The following is a 14,045-nucleotide window of genomic DNA, read 5'->3' on the forward strand; positions in this document are numbered from 1 at the left end:
AGATTCACATTTTGAGACATTTTTCATTTCACTCAAATTCAAACTCAGTTGCGAAAAAAATATATATGTTTTTCCGAAATTAATCCGTTTTACAGGACGCTTTACAGCTCAGCCCTACCCTCCAGTTTTGGCTGTGTCAAATTTCTCTCCACGAATAGATGACGTTAGCGTAAACTGTCATCGTCATCGAAACAAATCGCAGCTCTCTGTTTTCTGTTTCTAGCGGATGCAGAACGGAACACACAACGCACCGAAAGGATGGACAAAGCTGACAGGAAATCATCGGCCCGTGCCTCGATTAAGCTGGGCGAGCTAAACTACACACCGGTGCTGATCGCCCTAGCCGTAGTACTTCTCACAATCGGTAAGCACTCTTCCGGCAACCGCATCCGGCCTACATTGCTCTCGTGCACGCCTGTCGTTTAATGATTCTAACTCACTCCCTCCCCAGTGGTTCTGTTCCTATGGAAACGCAAGAAGACCGTACGATCTGCGGTGCTGTTTACCGGGCTGTGCGATTCGGGCAAAACGTACCTGTTTGCCCACCTGTGCCTCGGCGGTGCACGCGAAACGTTCACATCGATCAAGGAGAACGTCGGATGCTTCAAGACGGAGAGGGGCCGCGTGCTGAAGATGGTCGATGTGCCCGGGAACGAGCGGCTGCGGGGCAAGTTCTTTGACGAGTACAAAAACATTGCCAAGGCGATCGTGTACATGATCGACAGTGTGACGGTACAGAAGGACATCCGGGATGTGGCCGAGTGAGTAGTCTTCTTTATTTACGGAATCAACGAAGGTTTAATGACGATTTGGTTATCCTTTTCAGCTTCCTGTACACCATTCTAGTGGACAAAGCCACGTCCAAGGTTCCGGTGGTTGTGCTGTGCAACAAGCAGGACGAAACGCTCGCCAAAACAGAAACTGCCATCAAAAGCATGCTGGAAAAGGAAATGTACGCTGTGCAGGGCGCAGTTTTCGTTTGGTCGAATTTATACGAATTTTATTCCACCTCTCTCTTGCAGCAATATCGTCCGGCAGACCCGAAGAAGTCAACTGCAATCCGTCGACAACAGCTCGTCCTCGGACACGTTCCTCGGCAAGTCGGCCAGCGTAGACTTTGAGTTCGAGCAGCTCGGACAGCGGGTACGCTTTGTGCCGTGCTCTGCGATGGAGGAACAGTTTGCCGGACTGACCAAATTCCTCGATACACTGTGAGGATGGCGGTGTGCTGTTCTCCGGCGGTATTATTGACTGTGTCCAGTTTTCTCAGCTATTTTTTTATGTGTTTCAAACTGTACGCAATAAAAATGTTTTATCGTGTAACACCGCGATGTTCACCGATCGAAGGGGCGGTCATTTGAATGGTCATGTTTATGGAGAATGGTATTGCTTGCGGTGGAAATGTATAATTTAACAAGCAGCCACCGGCGAATCCAATTCGGGAATAATAATCAAAGCAGTTACAGAAGGTTAAAACGAACTTGGGACACCGTGGATCTTTTTGTTCATTGTTAAACTCAACCTATTTTGTTTAACCATTTATTGATGGTTGGAATTGTAAACTTATTACTGTTATCATTATTTTTATCAATCTTTCTAATTACTCTGCTAGCGGTTATTAATTAAATGTTTTTACTTATTCGATTCCTTGGCGTTGGATTGGGTTGCCTAGGCATGCGTGCATCACAGCCACAAACAGAATGGCTGCGTACTTTCTTTCGTTAAATTGTAATTTTGTTCGCCTAAAAGTATGCAACCTGCCATACACATGTTCAGATTAAACGAAAATAAATATGGAATTTGAATTTGCGCCAAATTAAACTGGCACATGTAAGCGAATAATGCAATTTGAATGCATGTAGTACGAAAATACAGCCAAACGGAAAGTGGAAACAAATTAAAGTTTTCTGGAAATTTTAATGGTTCCTAATATGAAAAACTACATCAACCATGTACAATACATTCTTAAATAAAGCATAAAGTATCATAGTATCAACGTTAATTCATTTCCGAAAAAGTGACCAGTGTCCACTGCAATGAAAATAGAGGATTAAACTAAAGTAGAAGTTAAACAGGACACCATTTTCGCCTCTACTACGCTTGCTGAAGCTACCAGCAGTGCAGTGTGGTGCTCATAAATTACCATCATAAATAACGATCTGCTCCAAAAGTCACCGTTGTAACGATTCGCACAACATTAGCTCCTGTGAAGAATCAAAGGTCTGATCCACGCATACAGATATAAAACCCTAAACGCATGATACGAAAGCATCCAAGGGAGCCTTCGGGGCAGGTCGACCTCATAAATATCTGCGCAAGAGCCATCCATCGTGGTAATACGAGTAGATTAGCCCACCGCAGCAACGATCAAACACGAAGATGAAGCGAAGGAACGTTAAGATCCTACCCCAACCCTCCGTCTGCCTTCGATAAGCGGCGCTGGTTTAAAGTGAAGTCAGCCGGCACCGGTATCGACAGAAGGAAAGTTCTCTTGCATGGCACACGAACCCTTTTTATTGCCCATCAGCGGGACGACGAAGACGACGGGAAAGGGGCACGATTAAAATTCTTCGATCAACGCGTTGATCGCATCTCGATCATCTCGCACCCGATAAGAGAAAGGATGCACCATGGGGGAAAAGTGAAAGAAAGACAGGACGACAGTCGGAGCGGTTATAATCGTGCGATCGAACGCAAGGCGCCTGCAAGTGTGCTAGCCTGGAAATTGGGCGCGATGAAATTTGAATTTCAATAAGTTTCCAAACACGCGCCTTTTCCTGGAAGGATAGGAGGGATGGTGATGTTTTTTTTGCTGATTTACTCTGTGTAGAACATTTACTTTCGCTTTTAGGACATGGTTTTTGTTAAGCGTTGTTTTCGTTAACCAAAGCCCGTCAAAGGTTGCTCCATATCTTTTAGTGTTTTTTTGTTTGGTTTGCTGCAGGAAGAAACGTGATCCCGTTAGGCAATCATTGAAGTGGTTTTTTTTTGCAAAATAACTGTAATTTTCTTCTATGTTACCATTTTTTTAAAACTTATGTTTTGATTTATGGGATGGCGGTGAATTTAATAAAAAAAAAGAAAATCGCAAAGGAACTTGATCTTACCGTTATGAGCAAGTTTTTAAAGAATATATGAAATGTTTTTTGTTTTATCGTTGTAGGAGCGGTTTTAAAGGTAGCAAGGTAAATATTATACCGTTCTTTAAGCTGCAATGATTCAGTAGTCCAACTAGTAACAGGTTTATAAAATATGGGATGATTTTTGTGTTTCGCTAAATGACGAAATGCCATCAATAGACTGATAACTTCATACAATCCAGCACCCGATAGTATACGACGTAGGGAAAAAGTGTGATGATGCATTGAGCGGGTCCTTTGGATGCCCTTTTTTACAGGAGTTTTCCGAGGGTCCCTTAATTGTGGGACTTTATTCTTGATTCTTTCTTTTTGGACAATCACATTACGAATTCTTATTAGATTTGTCTAAAAAGAGTTCAATAGAGTTCAATTTCCAAATAAGGTCATTTCCCTTAATAAGAGGCCAAGAAAGTGTCTGTCAATTATGAGAACTCATGAAGAACGCTGTAAAGCATTGCTTCGAATGGTGATATTTACTGAACTGCGGAAATTCTGAAGGATGACCACGTTTCTGTTTAAAAATGCTAAAATAATGATGCAGCATATTATTCTGGTCCAACATATCTAAGCACTTGTGTAAAAATCTTGAAAATCATGGTCTACGACGTCTTAGTCATGTCATGTTTCAATTGCATATCGGCCGATCAACATGGTGTCGTATCTAATCGATCCGTAACTTCAAACATTGTTCAGAGCTCATCACAAATTGTCACCTATCCTTTGACACATCAAATGGATGCAGTGTACACCGATTTCTAAGCTACATTTCTTGCACTACACTGATTTCTAGCTGCTCTACAGCTACATTACAGCTACTACATTACATTACATACTCAACCATAATTTCCTACATACATCGGGCATGGGCAGGTTAACTATGAGGCGAAGTAAATTTGCCTGGACATAGACTCTCCCTACTTGTAGAATAAATTGAATTTGTATGCCCCCGAACGACCAATAAGCTCACGTGAATTGTTCGGACCTGCCCTTTGGAGATCTGCACTAACTGGACAAATAAATGAAAAAACCAAAAGTCGAATGCTCTTCCAAAAGTATTAAAAGTTGTTAAACTTCATCATAATAACCATTTAGTGAAGCAAACACACCTTCATGTCCTTTCAGCTGCGCGGATGTACTGATCGTCCATTACCGATCTCGGTATCAGGCGGCTGCTTCAACCTAATGCATTGAATGTGCCTCTTGTATCGCCACCTCGAATCCCGCATTTTTGTTCATTATTAATTGGCTACAACTAAGCGCGCGTGCGCACCCCATTGTTCAGCGGCTGGCGTACCGCGGATCCTTTCGGTGCGTAATTTCGCTCTCACGAATTCTGCCAAAGTTGGACATAGCCCCTCCTCCCCCTCGGTTTTTTGGTGTTTGGTTTTGGGGTTTGGGTAACCAGATTAGCCCGAAAGGCGCGCGTTTGTTGTGGTGCTATAGCGGCGCCCGAGCTGCGAACGGCATCGCTGCAGGAGCACACCCGACCTGTAGTCGAAGGTCGTTTTGCGGACCGTCCCTTTGCTGGAATGCCGCGATTTTTAAAGCCAAATCGAACATGGCAGAGAGAGAAAGAGAAAAAGAGCAAAGATGGATGGAAGGGTCACGGTTGTGGGGGGGAAAAGAGACTCTTAAGCTTAAGCTTAATGTTCGGCAGCTTCTTCATTACCCCGTGGTTCGGCCCGACGGGCATGTGGCCGCATTTAATTTGATCGTTTGCTGCCAAGAAGCCCAGTGCCTGTCAACAGCTGCACACGGGCATTGGTGGAGCCTGTTAAAAAAAACTCCCGAAACCAACTCCCGGCGTATCCTAGTATGACGAATCGTTTCACCGTCTTCTTACATCCATACATTTTTTTTTGCATTCCGCCACACACACAAAAGAAAATAGGGAAGCTTTGGCGCGGGGTGTGTAGTGCAGAAAATTATAAAATAATTCTAGTTATTTCCCTTTCGCTGCGTAATGATAATTGCTGTCAATGGTGTCGTTTCACAGGCCCTGCAGGACGTGGACACCGGCGTTAGATGCCTTCGAGCCGGCCCTTGGCGGGAGCGCGTTGCCGAATTGTTGATTTTTGCAATTGCCCTGTAAAGGGGAAGGTTCGTGGAGGAATGCACTCTTGCGTCCAGTTGGTAGGTTGTCTAATTAGTTGGGATTTGTTTCATGGTTTGACATGGGGACGTTTTTTATTTGGAAAGAGAAGTACGACTGCCAATGCTTTGTTCCTTTGGGTATATAACGCCTCAGGCGTCAAAGATTTGCCAACCTTTGGCTGGAGCGTCGTTAGAGGGCAAATTGCTCGCGCACGAGTGGTAGATAGGGTCCGGTAGCGAGAAACCATCGGTAATGAGCATTATCTTAGAAAGCGGAAATGGCTTCATTCTTAGCTGAGCACTTACATCGAATGCCGAGGTTTTAAACAGACAGAAAAAATGGGGATGGTCTTTTCTGCGCAGTGCTTTCAAAGGACTTCAGCAACCACTACTAATTGGTAGATGTAGCAGCCACAGAAAGGAAGCTAGTGGTTATGGTATAAACACCTGCAGTCATTAATGTTAAAGTGTTTTTCGAAGTGTGTCATTGTAATGGCAATGCAAGAATCAAATATGAAATGACAACCGAATGTAGACGGTTATTTGGAGCTTTTTCTACCTTGGATATCAGGATTTAGCTAAGGGTAGTATGAATGGCTTTATGAAGAATTAATATTTTTACTATCATCAATCAATCTGATCAAAGATGAACCAAATCACGTAAAAATAGTTTTCATTTGTATGTTGGATTTTATCAGTCGAAGTATGAAATATTAAGAATATTTCTTCCGTTGAAGTGGATTATTGGTGTATTATGACAGTATGCAAATTATGGGTTTTTTTTAATTTAGCAATGATATTGCATGCCTATGCTTCTTTTGAATTTTAAAAAATATAATAAAAAATATGAGAAGATGTAGTTTATGTTTATTCAAGTATTTTGTTCTTAATATTTTCCTATATGAAAATTCCATTTTATAATCGCTGAAAATCTCCTTAACTATGTTAGCTACACAAAGTTCTTCTATCAAATTTAGTTTTTCTTTTTATGCCAAGTTGGTATATGAGGTTTCCCAGTAGATGGGGATTTTTTATTCTATTTTGCGTTTTGTTGTGAATTTAAATAAAATAGCAAAAACAATGTTTTCCACTGCTTATTGTATTGGTTTATTGTATAAATGATTTCCAGGCTAAGAATGTGAAGCAAATGTTTTGTATATTTGAAAAAAATGGATCGCTCCAGTTTCTTAAAAATATTAAACACTCAAACATCATTGGATTGTCTGCATACAAAAACTTTTAACCGGATTCTAACCTTTCGTAATATTTTTTATAGATATTGATTTAGCTTTGACCAAGAGAAAATGAAGATTTGTTAAGAAGTGATATTTCATTCTAGTTAACAAAGACTCAGTAAAGGTATTCAAACAAGTCGAAGTGATATTTAGGAACAATATAACATAAGAAATACATTTTTCATTTGATTCAAGGATTTAGTTTATTTAAATATATTTTTTATTGATTCGATCGTTAGATTTGATTTACTTAGCCAATATTAATTTATTGATGCAGTTTAAATTAAATAATATCCATTTTTTCAGTGAATAAAACTGAAACGAATAAATACCCGGGGAAGGAACTTCAAACAAAAATACCGAGAAAGAAGGTACAACGGTACATCCCGGATCATGATTGGTTGGTTCGAATTGCTCGCACTTTTGCGATCAGTACTCTTCTTTTTAATAAATCGATAATGCATATTAAAACTTAAGTCTAAACAACCATCAAACTCTCTGTTACTTTCGTTAATTTCGATTATCAATAGAATGCGCTACATAAAAAAAGCAAACAAAAATATTCAAAACATATCGAATAAATGGAAAATGGTGTATACCTTGCACCAATAATTCACAATTTCAGTCCACCAATCTTTTCAATTTGCGGCGAAGTGCAGGGAAGCGCATCAGAGCTTCCAAATTTATAATCCCACCTCGTTTATGACGGATTTTCCCACGGATTCCTGGGCAGCATGGCAGCGCACCGGACTTGGGAAGAATATAAATCGTTGACTCTAGAGTTTCGCCGCAATGCAAACCGGAAGCTTGTCGTTCGATCGAGGGTAGCGCGCAGCTTTGGTGCAGGTTTCTACCACAGAAAACCCATCTTCTTCGACTGCTCGAACCGATCGTTGCGGCTGGGCGGCTGGTTCAGTAGCAAAAAGTGTCATAAATAAATCGATCCAGCTTCACCAACTTCTGTCGCGTTTGCCGCCGAGACGCGTCATTAGTTAAGCGTCAGCGAAACCGTGGTTGACTGTTTGGTTAGGTCGGGGCTGATTAAGCGATTCATCATGCGACCGGGAGACTCTTTACGGGCCATTGAATTGCAAAGCAGGTTGTTGGACACATTTTTCCCCCTGCCCAAACTTGCCTTTGCTTCCGCCAATATGGAGCATTGGGTGAAGGGTTTTGGGACGGTTTCTTTTCCCTTCAAAATCATACATTCTTTCAATCAGTTCCCAACATTAATGGTTCCACGAATCCTTCCACCAAAGCCAAGGACCAGCCCGGGGTGCGATCCCGGTGTGTCGGGGTTTCGCTCTCTTTCGTTGTAATTGATTTTCATACAGCATACAACCGCGTACAACAAAATCTCTCTAACGCGAACGCGTTTTCAAACGGCCAGCGGACTATAAAAAAAAACTTCTGGCCCGGCATGTTAAGCGTAGCTTTGGGATGTGACTTTTTGTGTAGTTTTAAGGAGAAAAGCGATAAAAACTGCAGACGCCGGGAAATAGACATTAACGGTGCGCGTGTTACGATTTTCGGTAGTTGTGTCGGTCCATTGCTCACTTTATGACCATCCGGTTTCGGCGCCGAACGCACCACGTCTAACTGAAAGTGGTTCCTGCCCGTATCCGTTCTAAGAAACGCGTAAGGTCGAAGGAACAGCAGGATGGGTGCTGCTTCTTAACACACATACAAACACCCGCTTACGCAGTCTAAAGCTGCCAAACGCCTTGGGAACATAAAACAAAACGAATGAATGAAATGGAGAAAGAAGCTTGTGGTAACATCCCTCCACAATCAATATCATGTAAAATGAGTTTAATTGAATTTCTTTACTACACAAGCGGTTGTACATGTTGTACGCAAAGGGAGGATCAGTTTGCGATCGCGTGGTACGCAGCGAGGTTTGATCATTAAAATGGTGTTAGGAATTCATTAACGAAATTAAAGGAGTGAGTTCTTGTGGAAGCGTGTTTTACGGTATCCGGTGGCGCCAACCCGGTGGTGACCGTTGGACGGAGTAAACCAAACATGGTGTTTCGGATGTAAGAGATAGTTTGCGTGAGTTGAGTTCACCCTACACATCCAAAGTTTAGTATGTTTTTGGTGACAACCCAACATGACCGATTCAGCTTCAATGAATAAATATATAAATAACGATAAATAAATAGTAATTGTTTACTCTTCTTCATCTAATTCAACTTTACTTGCAGGGATCTCTGTATTTAATCGTTTTAATGTTTATTGTACATTACTTTAATGGATGCAATGTCCTCTGTTTCTCTGACGAAAGAAATACGAATGAAACGAACAAGCCTATTCCGAAACTGGGCTACGGTCCAAAAATTAAAGGATCCTGTACGTGGGGCAACTTGGGTCCAACACTGTTGATCTTGTGAAACTTCTATCTGATAGATAGAATACAATTTATTTGACTTTTCCACTCGAATACAGTTGACCATGAAAAGTTTATCCAAATCGATTACACCAATCCAGCTCCATGATGTTGCACCTGAGAAGTACCACTTAATCATATCGTTGAGTAGAGTCATCTCTAGCACTGCAGATATAAATGATGAGTCAGTTCAGGTAAACTACTGTATCACGTTGTATGCTTACAGGATGAAGCTCGATGTGGCAATTCCGATGACTTCTCTTTCTCAGCAATTATATTCAATAGACGATTCGGATCCAGGACATTTGCACTCCGCACCACATTCAGCAGGTTATGCCGAGACATCAGCGTAAACCGTACCTGATTATAGAGCTTCTCAGCTTTATCTGGGTTTGCTTCATTGAATCGGCACCAATCATGAACAGCTTTGAAAATATTCACTTGGTCAGTGTTAAAAGTTTTCCGCTTTAATATACCGAACAGGGCCTCATAGGAGATATTACGGAATATATGCGGCTTCATCACATTGGTCACATTCTTGTCCATAAATGTGTAGCATGCAGTGGATAAGCTGTTAAGGTCTAATAAACAAGCAGTTCTTGATATATAGCACACATTCTCCATGCAAATAACTTTGCAAAGGTAATCCGAAATAGCCGTCTGCAAGTCGACAAACCGATACTGATGAGCTAACTCAAGTATATCTAGAATGTCGGTGTTCTTCATCTGCTTTAGTGACAAACGGCCGGTGTAGATGTATTTCATCAGATACTTGAATGCTTTTGCCGGAATATCGAGTGGAATCTCATTCTGCTTTGACTCCTTCAGTCCACCGTATAATAGCGCCCGAAAGTATTCACTCCTGGTCGCCAGTATGATTCGATGCGCTGGTAGATGCTCACCCTTCACGATAAAGGTGACGTCCGCATTATCAGCGTTCAAGCAAATCTGTGCAAGATGGGTTACCAACACTGCTGTTTGATCTATTTCACTGATGGATGAGTTAGCCATTTTTCTGTAATTTCCTGCACTTAAACTACAAATTCACCACGGAAAGTAAGGGCGTTCATACAATTTTGAACACTGAAATTTAAAACATACGCACGTGCGAATCTGTACTAAACTAATTTCAGTTTTGAACTGACTTTTGTTATAACTTTTGCAATGGCACAACGAACACAGCGATTAGGAGATAACGATATCAAAAATCTACGAAAACTGCGTTTTCTCAGTAATAGCTACGTACTTACAGGGTTTACCTAGCCAATCGGGGGTCGTCAAAGCGTTATCGGTCGCTGTAAATACTCTTTCGGGCGACGTAAACAGTGCCCAATTGAGGGTTTGCGTAGCCCGAAAAAGTATTTACGGCGACCGATAACGCTTTGACGACCCCCGATTGGCTAGGTAAACCCTGTATTTTATGTTTCTTCATCATTCGGCCGTTTCCTTTTAAAACGAGATGGATAAGATTCCTAGAATGGTCTTGAGATTGTTGCTCTTGTTGATAAATTAAATTGCATTAATCAAACATCACAGATTAAGTTAAAATTACTGGAAAATTTCAATATCCCTAGAAAAGAAATCGTAAGCTGCGCCGTCTGCTAAACGGTGTCTTTTAGGATTCTTTTCAGGTTGAGAGCTTGAGCCGTTTAGATCCCGTTCATGTCACTTCGCGTATTTGACGCTTAAGGAAATTGAGATCAACAATTCACATTCACCCAATTTTTCGTCGCCAATGCCAGCGCCCAGAGTGTTAAAGTGATAATTATTGGGTTTTTGTTTTCTTGTGACTTGTGGATTTCAGTAGCGATGCGATTTTAGTAAGTTTATCGCATTACGTCTGCAGTCATCATGTTTTGAATAAAATTGTTTCTAAGAATTTCAGTTTCAGTGCAGTGAGTCATCAAACAGCTTTTACATAGCTACGCGCGATAAAGAACGCCTCAAAACGGAGCAAAAAGCCAACCCGACTCTCACCGAGGGCAAAGCACTATAAAAGCGATCTGTTTCCCCGAGCGAGACTCGGGCAAAACACTGAATGGGTTAACTTTTTTAAACTCTTTAGAATCTTTAAATCCTCATAACCATTCTATTGTGGTGTTGTGTCCGCAAAGTTTGTTCTATGCTTAGACGATTATTTACACAATATAAACAATTACATTGACACAATATTTAGACGCAACATTTTTATCAACGGGCTGCGCGCTCAGCCGACAGCTTCTACTGAATTGGTGTATCAAGCCTATTTGTCGTAAAGCGTTAAGATATGCTAGGCGAGTGCGGGATGACTAAGAAAGATAAGAGTGGTACACAACTAGTCATCAACCAACGTAATAGTCCATGTTAAGTAGACCACAAGTGCACTCAAGAGCTAAAGCTTGATGTGAATGTATTGGTGCACCAAACTGAGTTCAGTTCGCAACGCATTTTGATATCGTTATCTCCCAATCGCTTTCTTTATTGTGCAATTGCAAATGTTACAACCAGACTCAGTCCAACTCTGTCACTTGTGTGGTACAGATTGACGCGTGCTTATATTGTAAATTTCCGTGTTCAAAATTGTATGAACGACCTTACTTTCCGTGGTGAATTTGTAGTTTAAGTGCAGGAAATTACAGAAAAATGGATAACTCATCCATCAGTGAAATAGATCAAACAGCATTGTTGGTATCCCATCTGGCACAGATGTGCATGGACGCTGACAATGCGGACGTCACCTTTATCGTGAAGGGCGAGCATCTACCAGCGCATCGGAACATCCTAGCGGCAAGGAGCGAATATTTCCGGGCACTTTTATATGGTGGACTGAAGGAGTCAAAGCAGAACGAAATTGCACTCGATGTTCCGGTAGAAGCATTCAAGTTTTTGATGAAATATATCTACACCGGCCGTTTGCCGTTAAAGAAGATGAAGAACACCGACATTCTAGATATACTTGAGTTAGCTCATCAGTATGGGTTTATCGACCTGCAGACGGCTATTTCGGATTACCTTTGCAAAGATATTTGCATGGACAATGTGTGCTATATATCAAGAACTGCTTGTTTATTAGACCTTAACAGCTTATCCACTGCATGCTACACGTTTATGGACGAGAATGCGAGCAGTGTCTTGAAGTCGGATATGTTCCGTAGCATATCCTATGAGGCCCTGTTCGGTTTATTAAAGCGGACGACTTTTTTCGCTGATGAAGTCGAAATCTTCAAAGCTGTTCATGATTGGTGCCGATTCAATGAAGCAAAATCAGATAAAGCTGAGAAGCTCTATAATCAGGTACGGTTTATGCTGATGTCTCAGCATGACCTTTTGAATGTGGTGCGGAGTGCAAATGTCCTGGATCCGAATCGTCTGTTGGATATAATTGCTGAGAAAGAGAAGTCATCGGAATTGCCTCATCGTGCTACATCCTGTAAGCATACAACGTGATATAGTAGTTTACCTAAAGTTGTTTACTCATCATTTATATTTACAGTGGTGGAGCTGACTATAGCCAATGATAAGATTAAGTGGTCCCCAACATTTTCAAATATGTTGAGCCTGAATGGTGAAATCGATTTGGGTAAACATATCATGGTCAACTGTATTCGAGTGGAAAAGTCAAATGGTTGGTATAAGTCAATTGATCGGACATACGTCGTAGAAGTTTCAGTCGATAACCAGCGTTGGAGTAAAGGTGTTACATGTACAGCATCCACTGCTAATGTGACCGTAACGCATTTTCCGGCTGGTGTTGCTCGTTACATTCGTGTTTCGCAAGTGCAAGAAACGTATGAAATTAGCGTTATTAAAGCCATGTGCCAAAAACTCAAATGTACCTGCCCGACCGGTGAAAAAAAGCACTAAGTGGTAAAGAGTAGACCGCCATTATTTTAGGAGACAGTTCTGATAGTTAAAGATGCTAATGAAAAATAGGTTCAGCGTACTTTACACAATTAACTCCTTTTAAAATGACACGTGTTTTAGACGGCCTTTGGCTAACCCATCCGCTCATCTGGCAAACAATAATTTTGCAAAAACTGGTCATGTGTGATGAAATGCGAGAAAAAATAATGGTTCCTGCTAACATTTTGATAGAATTTTGATTGAGAACACGGGGTTTCTGCAGTGAGTAATAATGTTTGAAACATCACAATCAATTCTATGAACTAACGTAAACATGAAATATCTTTTAAACAAAATTTAGAATGTCTTTTCATAATCAGCATAAATGTAAGCAACAATGATAAATGTTGTACGGATCTACTCCTATTCCATTAAAAAATGGACAGCATTTTTTGGCCCTTCGGCTAGCAATTGAAAATCAATGTTTTAAAATGTGGAAATACTACAACTTATTATTCATGGACTGGTTATTGAAGCATGGACTATTGAAGAATGTTACACAGCATTCGAAAAAACAAGGCCCATCATTTAAATGTCTCAACAACTTGACCAGCAAACCAGCGCTCTAACGGCAAACTAACGCACTGATAATTGTTGTTTATTGATAAAGCGGTGTTGTTCAATGTGTCGCGCTGTCGAACTGTGGAACGGCTAAGTATAGATATCCAATGTGTTGTGAAGTTCATTTAAATTACTGCAATAAATTGAGGATCATTTATTATAGTTTTCATGTAGTTTCGCCACCTATCAATCCGTTCGCATAATTTTGGATCCTGAAGTGCATACACTTCATGCATTTAGTTCGAGTTAATCCAAAACCTGGCATACGCTGATGTCATACGATAGCTACGATACGATTTTTGGACCCGCGGTGTGCGTTTGCGTTGGTTTGTAATCGGCCCAGCACTAAATAAATCGAATAAATAAATAAGAGATTTACAGCAGTAGCAGCAGCAGCAACGACCCCCGGAGCAAAGAGAGTGTTTGGGATGCTGGGACCATGGGTCGACCATAAACGGCAACAGGGACGCTGTAATGTGTGTTTTTTTTAGAAGGAAGATAGACCGTCCGTCTCGAGGGGATGGAACAAAGAAGACCCTTTCCGTCATTCCGTGATCGACGCGCGGGGTTGGGCTGTTATTTAAATTATGACACCCCCCCCCCCCCCCTCCTCTGTGGGATCCATCGAGAGCATGGTGTTGGTAGCATTCGGCCAACCGCAGCCACCGGTCGCCGTAGGTGCACGCGTGCTGGCCTGGCGCGATCGGGCTACGCCGTGCAGGATCGAGGCGCACGCTGCGTTCG

The 14,045-nt window shown here is 41.5% G+C and overlaps 3 protein-coding genes across 8 annotated transcripts in view; 2 read left to right on the plus strand and 1 right to left on the minus strand.

Annotated features, from left to right (window-relative positions):
* Positions 1–162: 162 nt before the first annotated feature.
* On the plus strand, positions 163–1,341 carry LOC120949625 (signal recognition particle receptor subunit beta). The gene is made up of 4 exons (XM_040367039.2): positions 163–364; positions 452–761; positions 827–952; positions 1,023–1,341. Exons 1-4 carry the CDS (start codon positions 259–261, stop codon positions 1,213–1,215), a joined length of 735 nt encoding a protein of 244 aa, XP_040222973.2. The 5' UTR covers positions 163–258; the 3' UTR covers positions 1,216–1,341.
* A 7,315-nt stretch (positions 1,342–8,656) lies between these two features.
* On the minus strand, positions 8,657–11,124 carry LOC120950338 (BTB/POZ domain-containing protein 9-like). 3 transcript variants are annotated; one of them, XM_049606402.1, is made up of 3 exons: positions 11,018–11,124; positions 9,083–9,941; positions 8,657–9,023 (listed from the first exon to the last, which is right to left on the minus strand). In XM_049606402.1, exons 2-3 carry the CDS (start codon positions 9,867–9,869, stop codon positions 8,698–8,700), a joined length of 1,113 nt encoding a protein of 370 aa, XP_049462359.1. In that variant the 5' UTR covers positions 9,870–9,941; positions 11,018–11,124; the 3' UTR covers positions 8,657–8,697. The 3 variants fall into 3 exon arrangements, with proteins under 3 accessions (XP_049462359.1, XP_049462358.1, XP_040224242.2); XM_049606401.1 differs by having other exon boundaries at positions 9,083–10,076; XM_040368308.2 differs by lacking the exon at positions 11,018–11,124 and having other exon boundaries at positions 9,083–10,211.
* Positions 11,125–11,329: 205 nt separating this feature from the next.
* The window catches only part of LOC120950337 (BTB/POZ domain-containing protein 9-like), a 162,787-nt gene continuing 160,071 nt past the window's right edge, over positions 11,330–14,045 (plus strand). Inside the window, exons 1-2 of one of the 4 annotated variants that reach the window (XM_049606398.1) lie at positions 11,330–12,267; positions 12,331–12,462. In XM_049606398.1, coding sequence (XP_049462355.1) covers positions 11,481–12,267; positions 12,331–12,462 — 919 coding nt within the window. In that variant the 5' untranslated portion in view covers positions 11,330–11,480. Of the gene's footprint in view, positions 12,268–12,330; positions 13,464–14,045 lie in introns of those variants that run through there. The other 3 variants (XM_049606399.1, XM_049606400.1, XM_040368307.2) reach the window with 3 other exon arrangements.

Source organism: Anopheles coluzzii, chromosome 2 (assembly GCF_943734685.1).
Source record: "Anopheles coluzzii chromosome 2, AcolN3, whole genome shotgun sequence".
NCBI classification, from domain to species: Eukaryota; Metazoa; Arthropoda; class Insecta; order Diptera; family Culicidae; genus Anopheles; species Anopheles coluzzii.

Coding starts and splice junctions, on each gene's coding strand:
- LOC120949625 (XM_040367039.2), top strand. CDS start 259: ATGGACAAAGCTGACAGGAAATCATCGGCCCGTGCCTCGATTAAGCTG. Junction 365..451: donor CGTAGTACTTCTCACAATCG/GTAAGCACTCTT, acceptor CTCCCTCCCCAG/TGGTTCTGTTCCTATGGAAA. Junction 762..826: donor GACATCCGGGATGTGGCCGA/GTGAGTAGTCTT, acceptor TATCCTTTTCAG/CTTCCTGTACACCATTCTAG.
- LOC120950338 (XM_049606402.1), bottom strand. CDS start 9,869: ATGGCTAACTCATCCATCAGTGAAATAGATCAAACAGCAGTGTTGGTA. Junction 9,024..9,082: donor GCCACATCGAGCTTCATCCT/GTAAGCATACAA, acceptor TTATATCTGCAG/TGCTAGAGATGACTCTACTC.